Source organism: Fistularia commersonii, chromosome 15 (genome assembly GCF_037954325.1).
Source record: "Fistularia commersonii isolate RoL2024-O1a breed Wild chromosome 15, RoL_Fcom_v1.0, whole genome shotgun sequence".
Lineage (NCBI taxonomy): Eukaryota > Metazoa > Chordata > Actinopteri > Syngnathiformes > Fistulariidae > Fistularia > Fistularia commersonii.
This window is the reverse complement of record NC_141298.1, coordinates 10,878,257-10,898,001: the sequence shown is the minus strand read 5'-3', so window position 1 is coordinate 10,898,001 and position 19,745 is coordinate 10,878,257. Positions and strand designations below refer to the sequence as shown.

Sequence of the window (19,745 nt, the reverse complement as noted above, 5' to 3'; positions counted from 1 at the left end):
CATTTAAGTTTTAATTACTGTGTAGTTAAAAGCCGGGCTGTTTATTGAGTTGTAATTACTATGTAGTTTCAAGCAAGGCCGTCAATTGAGTTGCAATTACTATGCAGTAACATTTAAAGCTGTGTAATTGAGTTGTTATTATTATGTAGTTACAAGCAAGGCTATTGATGGAGTTGTGATTATTATGTAGTAGCACTTAAGGCTGTGAAATTGAGTTGTAATTACTATGTAGTTACATATAAGGTTGTGTATTTGAGTTGTAACTACTACGTCGTTACAAACAAGGCTGTGAAATTGAGTTGTAACTACTATGTAGTAACATATAAGGTTGTGTAATTGAGTTGTAATTACTATATAGTTACATATAAGGTTCTGTAATTGAGCTGTAATATTAGTGTTGCAATCAGTGTTATATCCTGGCCAAAGCCACCTTCCACCATCTTCTCATGCGTTCTCCGAAGCTGACGTGGTGTTTCACCTGTGGAAGCTGTGTGTGAGGCCGCCCAGCTCGGCCCTGGTGCGCTGCAGCTCCTCCTCCAGGAGCTTCTGGCTGCCGATCACCTCCTCGCCCAGACACTCCATCCTCACTGCCGTCTGCAGCAGGCTCTGCTGGAGGCCCTGGTTCTGCTCCTGCAGAGCCCTGACCAGCACAGGGGACACCACGTATAATACAGCAGCACCAAGTGTGTGTGTGTGTGTGTGTGTGTGTGTGTGTGTGTGTCTGTGTGTGTGAGCGGGACCAATCCAATAATAAATAATATCCAGAGATGGATAGATAGGAACACACACACACACACACGCACACACACGCACACACACGCATACACACACACACAACATAACATACAGTAAATGCTAGATATGATGATGGGTATGCACACACACTGGAAAATACCACACACATACACACACCAAGCATCAAGAAGCTCTACACAAATATTACAGCTATACAAAAATATGCATGCGCGCGCACACACACACACACACACACACACACACACACACACAAATGCCAGATATGGAGACACATGCACACACACTGGGAAATACCACACACCCACACACACACACACACACACACACACACACACACACACACACACACACATACACGGGAGGCAACATTGCACTATGGATACAAACGCACTTGCACAAACACACACACACACAAACGCACACACACTGGGAAATACCACACACCAACACACACACACATACACAGGAGGCAACACTGCACTATGGATACAAACACACGTGGAAACACACACAGAGGCAATCACTCACAGAAACACCTCACCATCTACAGTAGCGTGCACACACACACGCAAACACACACGCACACACACACACACACATATATATATCCTGTGTGTATCCATGTGAGTGGGTGAAATGTGCATGCTGGTTGTGAGAAGATATCTTCTCCAGACAGGTCAGGCTGTTGGCCGTCTCACTTACATGATGGTTCCCAGCTCAGGCGTCCTCCTCTCCTGCAGAGGACAGAGAGCAAGAAGAACCATCTGAACCATTTGACACGTTTGAGGCCACACTTTGCAGAACCCCGTGTTCCTCACCATGCGGGAACCTCGTCAGAACCGACACGGAGGTAAACCGGCGGAGAACTGCTCTTCTAATGAGCTCCCGATCGGACCTTCACACGTCGCTTACCTTGTGAGACGAGGAGCCGCTGAAGCTGGTCTGCTCCTCCTCCAGGCTGGAGAGGCTGCCGGCTGCTCCTGGAGGACCAGGCCTGACCAGGTCCTCAGGTTTGGGGGGACGTTCATCATGGTCACCTGCAGGAATGTGGTGGTGGAGGTGGCCTTGATCGTTGCAGTGGTCTGCATGGTATTGGTGGCCTTCACCATGGTGGTGGTCTCCATGGTGGTGGTGGCCTTCAGCATGGTGGTGGTGGTGGTCCTCACCATGGTGGTGGTGGTCCTCACCATGGTGGTGGTCCCCATGGAGATGGTGGTCTTCGCCATGGTGGTGGTGGTCCTCACCATGGTGGCGATCTCCATGGTGGTGGTGGTGGCCTTCACCATGGTGGTGGTGGTCATCACCATGGTGGTGGTCTCCATGGTGGTGGTGGTCCTCACCATGGTGGTGGTGGTCCTCACCATGGTGGCGATCTCCATGGTGGTGGTGGTGGTCTTCACCATGGTGGTGGTCTCCATGATGGTGGTGGCCTTCACCATGGTGGTGGTGGTCCTCACCATGGTGGTGGTCTCCATGGTGGTGGTGGTCCTCACCATGGTGGTGGTGGTCATCACCATGGTGGTGGTGGTCATCACCATGGTGGTGGTCTCCATGGTGGTGGTGGTCATCACCATGGTGGTGGTGGTCCTCACCATGGTGGTGGTCTCCATGGTGGTGGTGGTCCTCACCATGATGGTGGTGGCCTTCACCATGATGGTGGTGGCCTTCACCATGGTGGTGGTGGTCATCACCATGGTGGTGGTCTCCATGGTGGTGGTGGTCTCCACCATGGTGGTGGTGGTCCTCACCATGGTGGTGGTCTCCATGGTGGTGGTGGCCTTCACCATGGTGGTGGTGGTCGTCACCATGGTGGTGGTGGTCGTCACCATGGTGGTGGTGGTCGTCACCATGGTGGTGGTCTCCGTGGTGGTGGTGGTGGTCTTCACCATGGGGTTGGTCTCCATGGTGGTGACCTTCACGATGATGGTGGCCTTCATGATGATGGTGGCCCTCACTATGGTGGTCCCTGTGGTGATGATAGTCTTCCTTTTGGTGGTCTTCATGGTGGTGGCCTTCAGTGTGATGATCTCCGTGATGGTGATGATGATGAGTTTCACCATGGTGGTCGGCATCACAATGGCCTTCGCTATGCCGGTCTCCATGGTGATGATGACCTTCACTTCGGTGGTCTTCATGATGATGGCCCCCAGTGTGATGATCTCCATGGTGGTGGTGATGAGTTTCACCGAGGCGATCTCCGTGATGATGACCCCCACTGTAGTGGTCCCCATGGTGATGATAATTTGGGCCGTGATGGTCACCATGACGATGTGGATGGGTAGGACTATGATGGTCTTCATGGAGATGCTGCTGAGCTTCCCGCTGATGGTCACCGTGGTGATGGTGGATTTTATTGTGTTGATCTCCAAAGTGATGGTGATAGCCCTCACTGGAGTCTTGATGGCCAGGACTATGGTGGTCTCCACGGTAATGGTGATCTTCTTCACTAGAGTGGTCTCCATGGTGATGGCGATGGCTTTCACTGTGATGATCTCCATGGTGACATTGATGACTGTCACTGGCGGTGTCTCCATGGTTGTGATGACCTGAACTATGGTGGTCTCCGCGGTGATGTTGATGACTTTCACTGTGGCGGTTTCCATGGTGATGACCTTCACCGTGATGATCCACATGATGGTGATGCCCCAGGCGGTGGTGATCACTGTGGCGATGCGGAAGCTCTTCACCGTGACGCTCACCATGATGATGGTGATGGTGGCCTTCACGGTGAAAGTTTGGACCGTGGTGATGATGATGATAATGAGACTCGCTGTGATGGTCTCCATGGTGATGCTGATGTCTTGAGTTGCGGTGGTCGCCGTGGTCGTATTTGAGGCTGTTGTGCCGTGGCGTAGCAGGCTGTTCTACGTTTGGGTGGTTGCCCTGGAGACGATGTCCTGCGCTGTGCTGGTCTCCATATTGTGGCGTCGGACTGCGGTGATCGCCATGGCGATGATGATGAGCGGCAGCAAAGTGCTCATTTTTGTAATGAAAATGGTCATGGTGGTCTCCATGGTGATGATGATGGGCATCGCCATGGTGATGATGATGATGGGCGGGCGAGCAGGGGTCCCTGCGATGATGTCGACGGGTCGAGCCTGAGTGATCTCCGTGGCGACGACCGGGGCTGTAATGATCCGCGTGGTAACGGTCACCGTAGTGACGGCAATGAGAAGCGCCGGGCTGGTCACCACGGCGATACTCATCCCAGTCATGACGACAGACGGGGCCGTGGTGACTTTCGTGATGATGGTGGTGACGATGTTGGCGCCCGCCGTGACGGTCAAGACCCGGGCTGCGGCTATCGCCACGGCGATGATAGCAGTGGTCCCCTCGGTAACGGGGGCGGGGATCCCGTCGGGATGGGGAATGAGAGCGATGCTGGCGACCCCGACGCCACGAGCGCTCCCGTTCCAGGCAGCTGATGTCGGTACAGCTCTTGGGCTTGCGGCGCTCGCCGTCGGGCGAATCTGCCGAGCGGCGGCGGTGGCTTAAGGACGTGGAGTGCCACGGCTGAGCGTGGCGAGAGGGCGGGCTCGGGCGGGAGGCCTTGCCGGAGTCGGCGCTGGCGGGGCGACCCTTCCGCCTGTGACCTTGGACGACCTTGGACGACCCGACGGAGGCAGAGCCGGGGCTGCCGGGCCTCTGGGCGTCCGTGACCCCCAGCGTGGTGAGCCGCATCGGGCTCAGCACCTGCCGCGTGATCTCATTGAGGAAGGCGGAGAACTTCATTTTCTCCCTCACCAGGTTCTTCCTGGCTTCCTCCTTTCTCCTCTCCCGGTCCTCGTCGTCCCCCTCCTGCTCCCCTCCGACGGTCAGCGCCTCCATGGATTTGGCCTTGCGGAAACTCCCGCCATTCCCGTACCGCCTTCTTCCTCTCCGGCGGTTCTTCTGGACCGGCAGCCTGGGGATCTGACCTCCGCCCTCTATCAGGGGAGCCGTGTCGTCTCCTTCGTACCAGACGGGTTTACCAGAAAGGTCCGTCCAGGACTGGGAATGCTGCGGCCGTCGGCGCGAGAACCTGTCGGAGCGCACGCTGCCGCCCGACGACAGGCTGGAGGACGACGAGGAGGAAGAAGAAGAAGAGGAGGAGGAGGAGGACGAGGACGAGGAGGAAGAAGAGGGGGAGGAGTCGGTTGAAGAGGAGGACGAGGAGGAGGTGGACGAAGAGGAGGTCAGGGTGGTCTCGGACAGCGAGCGCTCGCGGTGGTAGCGGCGCTGGCGGGAATCGTGCGTGGCGGCGGCGTGCCGGGGACGGGCGCTGGAGACACTGTCGTCCGCCGTGGACACGCTGCTAGGAGGAACAACAGGAGGAGAGAGCCGGGTCAGGAACGTGACCTTCTCAACCTCCGGCCAAGAACACTGGAGACCCTGCAATGGTTGCATGTCTTTATGTGATGAGTGAGCGAGTGAACGGTTGCGCCACCAAAAGACGTGCAAATGACAGAGTGAATAGTTGTACGTCGAAATAATGCATGAATGAGTGAGGGAATGTTATAGTGTGAATGGTTGCATCTCCGTGTGGGTGAGGGAGTTAATGTTAGTATGTCTTGAGTGAATGAATGAGTGAGTGGTTGTTTGTCTCTATATGATAAGTGAATGAGTGAATGGTTGCACTTTCACAAGACATGCAAATGAGAGAGTGAATGATTATATATCTTGATATGACATGAATGAGTGAATGTATGGCATCGTATCTACACGAAGTGTGGATGAAAGGGTGACTTTTGCAGCTCTATATAACTTGTGAATGAATGCTGGAATGTCTCTGTATGATGTGTGAATGAATGAGTGAATAGTCACCTTCAAAAGATGTGGAAATGATAGTGATTGTACGTTTATATAAAATGTGTGAATGAGTGAGGGAATATTATGGTGTAAATGAGTGAATGGCTGCACCGACATGGGATGCATGGATGAAAGGGTGAACGACTTAGAAATGAGTGAGTGATTGTACGTCTCTATATGATGTATTGATGAGAGGGTGAATGACTGTCTCTATTTGACAAGTGAACAGGTGAATGGTTGCGATAAGTGGTATCGATAATGAATGAATGAACCCATTAATCTCCATTTCCCCTTTTCAACACAAAGCTGGAAAGTTCCTGTTTTCTAACACAATAATAGAAACAGCCGTGACGGCTAAGACGATGCTAATGAGAAGAGTCAATGTGCCCTCTGGCGCCCCCTAGTGGTTTGTAGTTGAAGCTACAGAGGTCGGCTGAGGGGTGAGCGTGATATAATACACAGAATGAAGATCCAACCTCCAGATGTTCAAGGATGAGGTAACGTCACGAGAAGATAGAAACCTGACGCACTCGGGAGTGTCGTTGCCGTGGCGCTGCTGGCGGCGCTTCGCCGGCTGCCATTTGCCGTCCGTCCGGCCGCACCTGTGGTTTTTTTCTTGGCGGTCGCACATTTCAGGGGCCTCTGCACAGGGGTCGGCGGCGGGATGTCGGTTGACGGACACCTGTGGATGCGCAGAGGACCTCACCTCAGTTCGGCTACAAAGTCGTCATGGTTACCATCTCACGTCATCACACACTGTGGATATACGCCGCTCGCTGTACAAACCATGATATAGATTACTGCTATAGATAGCATACACAATGTGCTGAGATACAGCACTACAATAATATACAGACTGTGTACACACAGACACACACACACACACACACACACACACACACACACACACACACACACACACACACACACACACACACACACACACACACACACACGTTATATACACTGTGCAGTACATACTGTGATATATATATATATATATCAGCTGTAGGTAATATGTACATAATGCATACTACTATATGGTGCTATAGTAAAAATATAAATATATATTTATGATTATTCAGTACATAATATAAATAATACACATACTGTATATATACACACTATATCTACTGTGATATATACATTCATCCGTGTTTTTATAATAATCACACTGTCTGTAGACACTGTACACACACACACACACACACACACACACACACACACACACACACACACACACACACACACACACACATACACACACACACTTATATAAATATACCTGATATATATACACATATGCTGTACGTAGTGAACATACGGTCCTGCTGTAGATAGTATACATATTCTGTATTTAAATACACTCTATGTACTGTGAAACACATCCCTACCATAAATGATATATAGCTATATTATTTATAAATATTATGAATAATGTAAATAACTATATCATTAATGTATTATTATATGTTGTAAATAATATACATACTGAGTCATACTACAGTATGTACTATACTGTAATTACAGTAATACACAGCCTTGTTGTTAATAGTACATACCGCATACATACACTGTACACATATATAGATCTGTGCTGTAAATAATATACATACTGTGTGAATAAACGCAATGTGTACATGTTTCTCCATCTATCTCTTTGCTCTACCATAACTTCATACTTAGCTACATTGTACTTTGTATTACAAGATACATTCACACACCCACACACACCCACACACACCCACACACACAAACACATTTATATATATATATATATATATATATATACACAAATGTGAGAAGGACTCATGAGAACTTATTTCTTTTCAGCATTGAGCCTTGTCCTTCCTATAAAACTGTTTTAAATAATTTGGCTAAAAACCAAGGAGCGTAAAAAACCCTCAAGCTCTTTCTGGTGCCAGAAATGAAAAGTACCTTAAAAGTCAGTAACACATTTACTTGTATCGATAATTCATATAACTAGTCTCGTATGTGGTCTGTAAGGCAGTTCCAATACTTACCGCCATATTCAAGGTTTTTATTACACATCTATTAATCTCAATCAATTCTGCATGAAAGAAAAGTCTTTCCTCCAAAAACTTTTGTGAAGGAACTTTTCTTTTTTTTTTTTTTAAATAAATATACATAAGCCCGTGTTATAGATGCAGTCCTGCGTGTTGGCGTGTACTTACAGTGAAGACGAGCGGAGGCAGGCGTGCACTGATGACTGGCGCCGGGAACAAAAGGGAAGCTCACGGAGTGTGTTCGCTTCTAACTGAAGCAGGGAACACGTGCAAAGCACAAACACACACACGCACATACACGCCACTCAATATTTGGGGCTGGGCTGGAATGTGTGCGTGTGTGTGTGTGTGTGTGTGTGTGCGTGCAAGGACTTCCAAACCCATGTCTCCAGTCATTCCAATGGGGTTGTATATGGGGAGGTATGCTTGGTGTTGTTACCATGGCAACACAAAATGTACCTGACCCCATAGGCCCGCTCACGATGGTTCCTCCTTCAATGCAGATCTTCACCAGCCCTCCTCCGTCCACGTCCAAACCATTTCAGTCACTTTATCTCCAGAACATCTAACGTGCGCCGTCTTCCACCGCTGATATCTTCCCCATGGTCTCCTCGCGTTCCTCCGGGTTCTCCTGGTTCCTCACAGTCCGAAAAATAACACGAAGAAGGTTCAACGGAGTCTTAACATTGTCATGAAGTGTGAATGAAAGGGTGAATGGCTGTGCGTCTAAACGTGTGAATGAAGGAGTGAATGTGTGCATGTCAGCTTTGCATGAAAGGGTGAATGATCGTCTCCATATGACATGAACGAATGAAGGTCTCTGTATAATGTATGTGAATGACTGAACATTTGTTCCGTGAACAAACGAACATTATATCAGATCTGGGCATTTTACAGCCCGCTGGCCAACACCAGCCTGTTTTACTTTTTTATTCCGCCCGCTAAACTATTTTCTTTTAATATTTTAAGTATTTTCAATCAATGATGAATTTAGAAACTCATTTTTTCCCCTTTTTTTGAATTTTGTATGGATGGTTACATACAAAATAATATCAGTACATTTATATAATCATTAATGATTTTTAAGTTGAAATAAAATGCAATGAAATGAAATGAAAATTAAAATATTTAAATTGCAATTTTCATTTTGTTCTTTTTATACGATACCTAGTTGGCCCATGCATAAAAATTTAATAAGAAATGTGGCCCGCCAGCCAAAATAATTACCCACCCCTGGTCTATATGGTGCATGTGTTGTGTTTCTATATGGCGAGTGAATGAGAGGGTGAATGGTTGGACCATCCGCTGGGATTGGCTCCGTCGCCACGGCAACCCAGAGTGCAGGATCAGCGGTATAGATGATGAACGAATGAATGAATGAATGGACGCACAGAGATATTCCATCGGCTCATTAACCGTCCAAATACAGGACAATAAGAAGCGAATCCCTTCAGAAGTCAACAGTTCATCGTGCCAGCGGCCAATCAGCTTATTGATCGGGATGTCCCGATTGTGTCAGAGCGCTGGAGCATCTAATAACTCACAGCCGCCGAGGAACGCGCCGCGCCCCGATCGTGTGACAAAGGCAATCATCGCACAATCCGTCACCACCACCAAAACCTCCCCCCCGCCGAGGAGAGGAGGGAACCGCACCGCCATCGCCGAGGTGTCGCACGGCGACGACAGGTCTCTGCGGCCTTTGGCGCCGTCGGCCATCTTGGAAACGCGGCGGCTTGGGAGTAGACAGGCGACACTCTTGATGATTAGAATCATGAGGGTAACAATCGGCGCCGGCGGCCGAGTCACACCATCGATGGCTCGGCGGCGATCAATGGGGAACGCTGGAGCTGTCCGACGCAATGGAAAATTAGATATCACACACACACACGCACACACACATTATTTCACTGGCAGCAAATGAGGCGGAGATGTGTTTCTTACTTCCACTTCCATCTCTCCATGTTCTGGGAAAAGAAAGGACTCAACAGCTTCTACCAGTAGGACATTCATTCATTCATTCATTCATCCTCTATACCTGCGCTCACGGGGGTGCTGGAGCCTTTCCCAGCTGTGATTGGGCGTGAGGTTCACTCTGGACCAATCATGGGCGACATAGAGACATACAAACATTCACCCTCTCATTCACACGTCAGACATGCAGCCATTCATTCACTCATCATAAAAGAGAGGCATTCAACATTCACCCTCTCATTGATACATCATATAGAGACATACAATTCCCTCATTCATTCGTATTACACACAGACATGCAACCATTCACACACATTTTGAGACACATTCATCCACACACTCTTCCATGTCATATAAACGTTACACCATTCACCGATTCATTCAGATGCCAGACATACAACTAGTGGCGTGCGGTGAAGTTCATGGTCGGTGAGGCACCGACTTCCTTTGGAAGGACTTCCTTTTACAAGTCCCGATTGTTTCATCTCATTTTTTGTATAAAACTGAAATAAATTTGTGGTCTTTTCTTTATTTCTGTATGAAGTCCGCGTGGACCTCTCCACGAAAAGCTCTATTTCTTTGTTGAAAGGGTTGAATTATCTTATTTTATCCTACATTACTTATAGGAGGAGGAAAGCAGTATCTTCCACCTGCCAGCTCACATACGCCCCCTTCAGGTGAGGCACGGTATTGTCTGCCTCACCTCATGATTTTTCTCTACGGTTTATTGAATAATTGAACCACGCACTTATGCGAAAGACATTTCGCAGCTTGTAGAAGGTGGTATATATAATAACACAATAAATCTTTCCACAAACATTCTACAGGTGACATCCTGACAAACTGAAACGATCACGCAGCCCAGTTTGTGTGGGACGGCATATGCAGAGTTGAACTCGGCTGCTGCACTTTGGCTTACAGTTTGATCAGGAACTGCGCGAATTCAGCGATTTGTACTTGATAACATTTAGAAAAAAAGATTGTACTCAAACAGAAAATACAATTATGAATCAGATCAGTGGAAATATCGTAATACTTACCTTACATATCAATTTTTTTCTCATTATGACAGCCTCACCTGCCTCCCCTGAATGCACATCACTGCATACAACCATGCATTCACTCGTTCATATCATCGACATGCAACCATTCACCCATTCATTCACAGCTCTGGCGCGTGAGAACATCTGATTCATAATCTTGTAATCATTTCTCAGATCTCGTCAAAGCTTACAATTAAGAATAAGAACAACTTTATCCCAAAGGTAATTGTTGTGCCAGAGTTACAAGAAAAATATAACAATAATAAATAATAGTAGAAAATTGTATAATCAGTAAAAAATAAGACAAAAGGCAGAATAAGAAATAAAAGTCAAAAGTGAGATACAAACAAAAGGTTACCTGGGCTGAGAGGACCTTCGGAGAACCACCCGAACATGCAAGAAGTTCCTGAGGTTCTTAAGTTCTCAGGCGGGAACGTCTGTTATGAGCGACACTTACCACACACACGGAGGACGCCAGCCTGATGTCTCATCTGCTGTGAAGGTCAGCGGCAGCAGCAAGACAGAACGTGTGGAACCCACCTGGAATGCCGATTAGAAGGATTAGAAGTCCAGAGCAATGGAGAGGGTGGAGAAGAAGCTGAGAAACAAGCGTTGGAAGGAAGTGCCAGGGAGTCTGGAAGGAGACCATCTGGTTGTGAGACACTGAGGAGACAGCAGAGATGCAGATGTGGAGGTTCCTGTTTGAGGGGGATGGAGTCCATCGCAGGGATTGAACTCATTCTGAAGATAAAGTCAGCATGAGATGGTTCGGACGCAATGGTTCTTCTCCTGGAGTTCCTTGATATCCAAGCCAGGAAAGTGAAATGAGGCACAATTGAACCGTAAGCATGGTTTCCAGTGCAGGACGTCACTAACGACTGAACAGTAGTAAACTAATAATAACATAATTGTTAACCAGGGAATAACATAGTAGTGAACTGGTACTAAACTAGCAGTAAAGTAGTAGTTAACTTGTAGTTTTGAGTGAAAAATAAAAATGCATAAGTGCAAAAAACACAAAGCGTAATTAAAATGTGAGAAACTGGATGGAATTCACAGGAAATGAAATGAAATAAGCAAGAAATCAGGAAGTGAAATGAATACATAAATAAAGAAAATACAAAGGAGTGTCATGAAATCAAGTGCACGCTTTTTTATTTTGCAGTCTCTGAAATAATTTAATTAAAAGGTCAGACGGACGACGGCGTGTCCGACGTCCTTTATCTTAATTGATAGAAGCGGAATTAAACCAGACCACCCGATTAGATTAGAGATCTCTTATCTTCTCCTAGATATTATAATGTCCTGCTCTCACCCTAAACACACACACACACACACACACACACACACACACACACACACACACACTAGTTTCAAGTGACATAGACACTTTGTTAGTAAAATAAAGAAAGTTAAATGGTAGAATTAGTTCATATACCCATTTAATGGACCGTCAGAAACCAGCAGGAAGGTGAAGCGACTCTAGAAAGCATTGCGCACTGGCGCATGCACACACACACACACACACGTGCTGGCGCTCGTGTGACAACCTCACAGCTCCGAAGTCCGACAAATAACGCCGGATGGACGATGACATACAAACACTCGAAAAGATGTTTTTCCACTGAAGACGTATTTTTACTGGAATATGAAAAGTCCTCCCTCTGCCCGCAACAAGAAAAAGGGCTGAAAAATATGAGTAAATACTCGGGTTGTGTGAATAATCGTTAACGCTGAGTGATTTTATTTGTAAATATCTGAGGCAACATGAACGCCACCAGAACCATTAATTTTTTCAAGGAATTAAATGTCTTAATTTGTGTTGTTTTTTTTTAAATTAGTGGCGCGTGGCATTTTTTTTTCCCCACAGGAAACTAAAAGCCTGGCCGCACCGCCCGCACCTCTTATATTGAAGGGAATCGAAAAACAACATGGCTGCATTTCCACCTTCTTGTTCCCCAGAGACCTGCTGACAGTTAGTGTTTTCGTGTTTGTTATGTAAAAAGTCCCGGTTGTGCGGCCCGATGACGACGAACCCCCGACCCCCCCGAGGGTTCGTCTGCATTGTCAAACAGCGTCTCTTCTCTTGGTGGGGGGAAACTGCGCCCCCTGTTGGGCGAAACGTGAGATTAAACTCCGCCTCCTACACGGGCGCCGCTCGCGTAACATGGAAAAGGGTGATCGGCCGAGCGGATCAGTTCTTCCCCACGCGGATGTTGGGGTTGAGCAGAGGATCTAGGTTGGGGTCGGAGCTGGCAGAGGCCCGTCCCAGCTTGGCCATGATGATGATCAGCGTGAAGAAACCCAGAACTCCCACTAGAAGCAGCATGAAGACCCGCTGCTTCCAGGAGAAGGACGTTCGCTTCCCCCCCTGCCGGTTCCTGGAAGGATAAAGGGATCTCAGGAGGGGTTTCTGGGGCCGCTGGGATTCGAGGCAGCGGTAACGCGGGGATTCTTACTTCAGGATCCGGGCGAACCAGCTCAGGGTCGGCCGCCGCCGGTACTTGTCGTCGTCGAAGTCTATCTGCGTGACGGAGCTGTGGTCCTCCCGCGTGTCGTAGATCTTCCTCGGGGATGAAGCTGGAAAAGAGCGCGTGGGGGAGTGGGGTTAGACCTCCGACCCGCAGGAGAACGGGATCCAATCGGATTTACATCTTTGAATGTCCGCCAGTTAAGGACGTTTGGGAGAAAATTTTCATTCCACTGCCATTTTTGAGTTTAAAAACAGGCTGTGATTGGCTAGTTGCTCAGGTAAGTCCTTCTCCCTCACCTGTGTGGATGGTGATGGTGTCGCATGCGGTGTCGGCGGGGAAGTTGATCACCGAGTGGTCCTTCACGTTGGGCTCTCCGTTCTTGTAAGGATCCGCCGGCTCCTCCTTGGTGGGAGGCGGAACGGTGCCGGGTGGCGCGCCGAGGTCGGCGGGGTAGACCTGGCTCTGTTCTTGTGCTGCGAGGAGGTTCGGGTCACAGCGTTTAGACCCCGCCCCTTCACCATTACCCCGTGGTGCGCCGCTAAAGACTCACCGTCAAACGCCGACCAGTCGGTGTAGTCGGTGATGTCGTTGGCCGTGACCTCGGGTAGGCCGTCGATAGGCTCTTCGATCTGTCAATCAAAATGCAGCCAATCGGTAAGTCAAGCTACAACTTCAACCATCACTGTCATCGCGTTACGGTGATTTTCTGCACATTCGGAGTGACGAGAACGAAATAAAGCTGCTGTTCGAAATGCCCGGTTGTTCAAGGAAGTGGCCTCCTCCAGGGGAGCCTTCTAGTGACAAGATGAAGAGGAGGAAGACGGCAAGGACGTGGTGGAGGTGGAAGCTGCCACAGGTATCACGTTCTGCATGGTGGGAATAACAAGCATGGAATATCAGATGGGTTGGAGCGTTTTTATGAAGCACCTGGTTAGCCGTTAGCTAACTCTGTGCTTGTTTTTCCAAAACGTTCCTCCTCTGCAAGTCCTGGAAAGCCCTCTGTGCAGTAGCCGGCCAGAGGAGCTTGGACCTCTTCTAGCGGCTTCTGTCTGAGCGGTGACTGACGCGTTTTAAAAAAAAAAAATGTCGCTCTGCAACAAGTATCCTGTAATGGGCTTGCCTGAAGACCTCCACCAATCATCTCCATCACATGAGCTCCTACGGAATCATAAAAACACTGCGCCTCGGTCCCGATTCATCAAGAAACAGCCTCATTCCTGAGGAGGTTTCAGGAGCTGCTCAAAGTCCCCATGCTGTGAAAGCAGCTAATGCAGGCTGTCAATTCATTATTACAAGGGGACGTATGAGTGACCTGAATGCTGCTTGAGGACCGAACCGCTGATAACAGAAAAGCAACACATTGGTGTGACATGAACGGGATACATGTTTTGCCGTCGTCCGCGGAGATTCTCGGTCATCCAGGTCGCGGTGAATTCAAAAAAGTTGCTCCTTTGTCCCCAACGAGCGACACCCCTTTAGCATCTGCCCATAAACGCTAACATTTACATAACGAGCCACCATAGCATAGCCCCGCCCAAAACCCTGGCAGTTATATTTGGAAACTCCCCCCAGATCGTTAGAGGTGAAGAAGCCTCTGGGAGGAGGGATGAAACATCTTCAAGTGAAGAAATTCATGTCAAGCTGCCACAACAAGAATGTTTTGTCATTCATGTTCTGATTGAGCCCACGCGGGCCGTAAAATGCCTGAGTCCGGGGCTGATGCCACCAGAACAGCCTCAGAAAGTCCCTGAACCTGCAGATTGTCCGGTTCCAGCGGGTTTTTGGGTATCACATCCGCCGGCTGAGATTCATTACACTTTGGTTTGGTGAAAACATGGAAACCACTCACCAGCGGCAGTCCCAGGCCGGCCCGGGCCCAGTTAACGGAGGACAGCTGCTCCTTCAGCATGTCTGCGATGGGACTGGCGAGGTTGGAGGGGGGGAACACAGGGCCCTGACAGCTGGGGCACTGGTACCCCGCCGGGGCCGTGTGGAGGGGCAGCCGCGACGCCAGGTTGTTGAGACACGACCAGTGGAAGACATCTGGTGGAGGGAAGGGAGGCAGCATTACGCACACATACACACACACACAGGGCTGCGGAAAGAACTTGCTTCATCATGTGCATATATGTGTGTGTGTGTCGCTCAAGAGCTCCTACCATAGCACACCAGCCTGACGGTGTCCTCTGCGATCAGCGGGTTGTTACACAGCAAGCAGTTGGGGTTATAATCGCTGTCCTGCAGCCACTGCAGATACGACTGCACGATGCACTGCAACACACCGGCGGAGCGGAAAACATGGCATTTTGAAAAACCCGCACATTCAAAGCCATGAGATATTTCTGCTTCATTCTCTGTCGCACAAAGGTGCGGAGGGATAAACAAAACACTGGATTTGAAGTCATTTTAGCCGAAACGCTCCAATAGTCTAACCAGGAAGTGACAAATCGCTAGTGTCCGATTGAGAATTTATTGTTTCGTGTATCAGATTCTAGAAACTACAGATGATTTTTGTATTCAAAATACCCCTGAAAAGACACCATGACGCCCATTTGACGTTATCTCACCTTGTTGTGGTTGGAGACCAGGCAGTGTTCGCACACGTTGACTCGATGCTCGAAGCAGAACAGATTGGTCACCTTCCTCTTGGGACACTTGCAGAGACCCATCGCCTCTGGTGCTGCGTTCAAGAACCCAACAAGTACGGGCCTGTTAGTGAATACTGAACTGCATCTGTAACGTTCAAGCTGTCTCAGCATAATGGGAAAAATATTTTTGCTGAGATTATGCTTCTGTGTAAAACTGTGCAGATTATCTGAACAGATGTTTATGTTGGAGAAAATATCTTGCTCTAAGTGGAAAAGTACTGGGTGTGTGAAACTCACATGGGGGGGCAATAAGTCAGGATTGTAGCATGTAGTTGGCCTTGATGAGCAAGATGTCTGTTGCTTAATCAACTATCTGTCTTCTAAACAATATGTTCTTCTCTATCCTGTGCATAAAACACAGTAATCACACCTAACCTGCAAGACAGTGACCTCCAAGATGGTGCCTTCCCTGGACCGCCATGACAAGACATCCCCTGGCTGTGTCCTTCCAGATACTGCCTCCTTTTTATGCATAAAAACCTACTACCGCCGTGTATTCTTTGTGCTCTTCTGCAGACTACTCTGTGCTCTGAGAGACTAATACCTTTGGGGCCTTGAGTAAATATTCTGGCTATTCTTTGTAAATCACTAATTTTCTTACATGAATTTTCACGACAACAGCTAACTCATTTCAGCCCATCCTTTGGTGTATTCTGCATGTCATGTCATGAATTTTAACCCCAGAATTTCAAAAAAATAAAAGCAGGCATTACAATACAACAACATCTGTCACATTAGCACTGACTCCAGCTTGTGTCATATTATATGTATGTTGATTCAGGTCCTTTTAACGTAAGAGACTAAAAGTGCATTAGGATCAAATAAAATCAACTCTCTTATAGCAAAAAGCCAGTGAATTAAGTTTGCTTTCAAACATATAAACAAATAATGATCTCCACAGTCAACGGATGATTACTATAAGTTGTTTTAATACAAGCTCATATACTGTAGAAATCTCAAATAATACATATACTGCTTTACAGATATATTTAAAAGAGCGGCGTTAGATTTAACATAGGATTAATTTGTAAAGATTACTTTGACTTCAATTACTTGTTAAGTTAGGTGAAGTAATACAGCAGCACTCATAATGGGAGATGACAGATTTAGCTGATGTGCTGATGACACAAACTGATATATTTTACCGGATTCTTTCAAAGCAATAGTAGAATGAATAAAAAAATATACGGTCATACACCTGTTTTTCACGGTCACTGAAGGCGTTAAGCTGCTTTCGCTTGTTGTTTCAAAGATAATCTAAGTTTGCCAGAGCATATTGAGCCGGTCCAACACATCATAAGCTAACATTAGCTCGGCGGCTAAGCTGTGAGGTGTCAGCTAATGTGAGGTTAGCATGCTAGCGCGGCTAGCCGGCAGAGCCCAGGAAGTTCCGGCGTCGGTTTCGTCTTACCTGCGACGCCAACTCAAAGTCGAGTCCGGTCCGCTTCCGCGTACAGGTTCCCCGCTGTCATTCACGTTGACGGGGAGAAATACACTCGGCAGGTGTTTTCAGGTGCGGCTGACATCGGGAAACCAGTCGTGTTGGTAGATCTGCCTGTTTCCTCTGTTTATGTGCCACGTCTCTTCCGGTTTGAGCCTCCACGTTTCCTCTTCACCAGAGAGACGAGCGCCCTCTAGCGGCTCGGGGTGGAAGTTACCACCCATTCATATATTCCTCAATCCATCCAAATGACCATCCCTCCATCTATCTATCCCTCTATCCATATGTCTATTCCTCCATCTATCATTTACCCTCCACATGTCTATCATCCATCTATTCGTTTCTCTATCTGTCTATTCCTCCAACCCTGTCCATCCACCATCCATTTAGTCATTCTTTCATGTCTATAACCCATCCATCTACTTACCCATCCACCCTTCATCAGGCTATCCCTCCATCTATGTATCCATTCTTCAATCTTACCATCCATGTATTCAACCATCCATCCATCCATCCATCCATCCATCCATCCATCCATCCATCCATCCATCCATCCATCCATCCATTTGTCCATCATCCCAATCTGTCCCTCCCTCCCTCCCTGTATCCCTCCATCCATCCCTCCTCCACTGGGATTTAAAAGCCATCTTTCCTGTTTGTGGGAAAACAGGTCGTCTCCTTCGTGGGGACGGCGGCGGCGGCGAGCGTGGCTGCAAATGGCCACCGCCGCCTCTCAGGACGGAGGGCTGGAAAAGGACGAGCTGTCAGGGATCATTACGTCTGTGTGCGATCTGGGTCAGACCCCCCCCACCGAACCCCCGACCCCCCGCCACGCATGAGCGCCTTTGGAGGCCGATACCAGGCCGGACCACCACCATTCACTGCAAACACAATGGGTGTATTGAGAGATCGTGTGCGTGTGTGTGCGTGCGTGTGCGCGCCTGTGTGTGTGCGTGTGTTCGATGCTCTTCTTAACAGCCTGAAACGTTCGTCGCCCGCAGCTCCAGGGCCGCCGGGGCACACAGGAAGTGGTTTCTGTCGCCGTGCAAAAAGGCAGAGCGTAATAATCGTCATTGAGATACTCTGTGTGTGTATGTGATAGTGTTTGTGTGTGTGTGTGTGTGTGTGTGTGTGTGTGTGTGTGTTTGTGTGTGTAGGGTGGGAGATGCGGAAAGCGGTGTTGTCATTATTAATTTACATCCAACTCCAGCAGACGCTGTTGTTGTCGCGGTGAAATATTAAAAAAAAACAAAACAAGGGTTTGACACAGATCTTTCGCCCGATTGGATTTGAGAATCATCTGCAGGAGATCCAGGAGAGGAATCATCTGCAGAAGGTCTGGGACCTTCTCTGGAAGCAACGGAAAACACCACACGCACAAGAATTAAAGAGAACTCCATCTGTCGTTTTTATATTCTGATGGGTTTCAGGTCATCTCTTGTTTTTAAATGTTTTCTTCTGACAAACACGAGTGACATCTTGTAAGTGTGTGTGTGTGTGTGTGTGTGTGATGACAGGAAAAATGTGTGTGATCGTTGCAACTCTATTAAATGATAGACTCCCTGTCTTGAGTCAAGTCGGGCGATGTGATTGATCTGATCTCCTGCCCGAGTTGTCCAAACATTACCGTAAAGAAACAGGTCGAGCTGAATTTAAATGCTAGTTTTAAACAATTATAGGGAAAAAACAAATCAAAAGAAACATGATATATTTGCAAAAAAAAAAAGACTAATAATCTTGAAGCTGTGAAGAAAATTACCTGAATGTTTCTGGAAAATGTGAAATAAACTACTAAGAAAAAAAAATAGAGGGATTCATTATTTATTTGAAAGACATAGATATTAAAAAATATTCATTAAATATACATATATTAGAAAATATATAAATACATACATGCATATACACACGCAAATAATTTCTGTATAATCTTAATTTTTTCAACTGATCTAATAGGTAATTTCTTGCTAAACTCCAGGTAGTTTCTTGCTAATTTGAAGGTAATTCCATGCTAATCTTCGGGTTATTGCTTGTTAATCATTATCTAGTTTCTTGCGAATCATCTCAGGGAATTTCCTGCTAATCTTTCGGTAATCTCTTGGTTTATCTTAAGTGATCTGAAGGTAATTTCTTGCTAATCATTAGCTAGTTTCTTTCTAATCATCATGGGATTTCCTGCTGATCTTTAGGTAATCTCTAAATTAATCTTGAGATAATCTAAAGGTAATTTCTTGCTAATCTAACACAGACTGTCAGGCCTCCTCCATCTTCTCCTCAGACTTGGACCCGCTGGGATTTGTCTCTGTGCTGACAACATTTCCTCCCTGATGCTGATGATGATGAAAATGGTCGTGATATTTTTCGAGTTTGTCAAACATCCCCCACTCCCTCAGCAAGAGAAGAAATGTGTGTCAGGAGGAAAAAAAGAAGAAAAATCGACCACATCCAGAGATGTTCTTGGGGTGTTGGCGGCGAGCCACTGGTGGCACCGGGGACTCGGACGGAACATCTCACCTCCTCTCAGAGGGCCTGCTTCCTCTTCCTCCTCCTCCTCCCCCCGCCATAAAAGTGCTTCATGCAGGGAATAAATAATGCACTGC

The 19,745-nt window shown here is 47.5% G+C and overlaps 2 protein-coding genes across 2 annotated transcripts; both read right to left on the bottom strand.

Moving 5' to 3' along the window:
* Positions 1-499: 499 nt before the first annotated feature.
* Positions 500-3,679, bottom strand: LOC147226491 (uncharacterized). The gene is made up of 3 exons (XM_086160666.1): positions 1,669-3,679; positions 1,459-1,490; positions 500-640 (listed from the first exon to the last, which is right to left on the bottom strand). Exons 1-3 carry the CDS (start codon positions 3,540-3,542, stop codon positions 585-587), a joined length of 1,962 nt encoding a protein of 653 aa, XP_086016792.1. The 5' UTR covers positions 3,543-3,679; the 3' UTR covers positions 500-584.
* Positions 3,680-11,726: 8,047 nt separating this feature from the next.
* On the bottom strand, positions 11,727-17,286 carry zfpl1 (zinc finger protein-like 1). The gene is made up of 8 exons (XM_086160611.1): positions 17,119-17,286; positions 15,627-15,739; positions 15,219-15,330; positions 14,909-15,102; positions 13,610-13,688; positions 13,356-13,532; positions 13,045-13,165; positions 11,727-12,966 (listed from the first exon to the last, which is right to left on the bottom strand). The coding sequence occupies exons 2-8, from the start codon at positions 15,726-15,728 to the stop codon at positions 12,780-12,782; spliced, it is 972 nt and encodes a 323-aa protein (XP_086016737.1). The 5' UTR covers positions 15,729-15,739; positions 17,119-17,286; the 3' UTR covers positions 11,727-12,779.
* Positions 17,287-19,745: the final 2,459 nt, after the last annotated feature.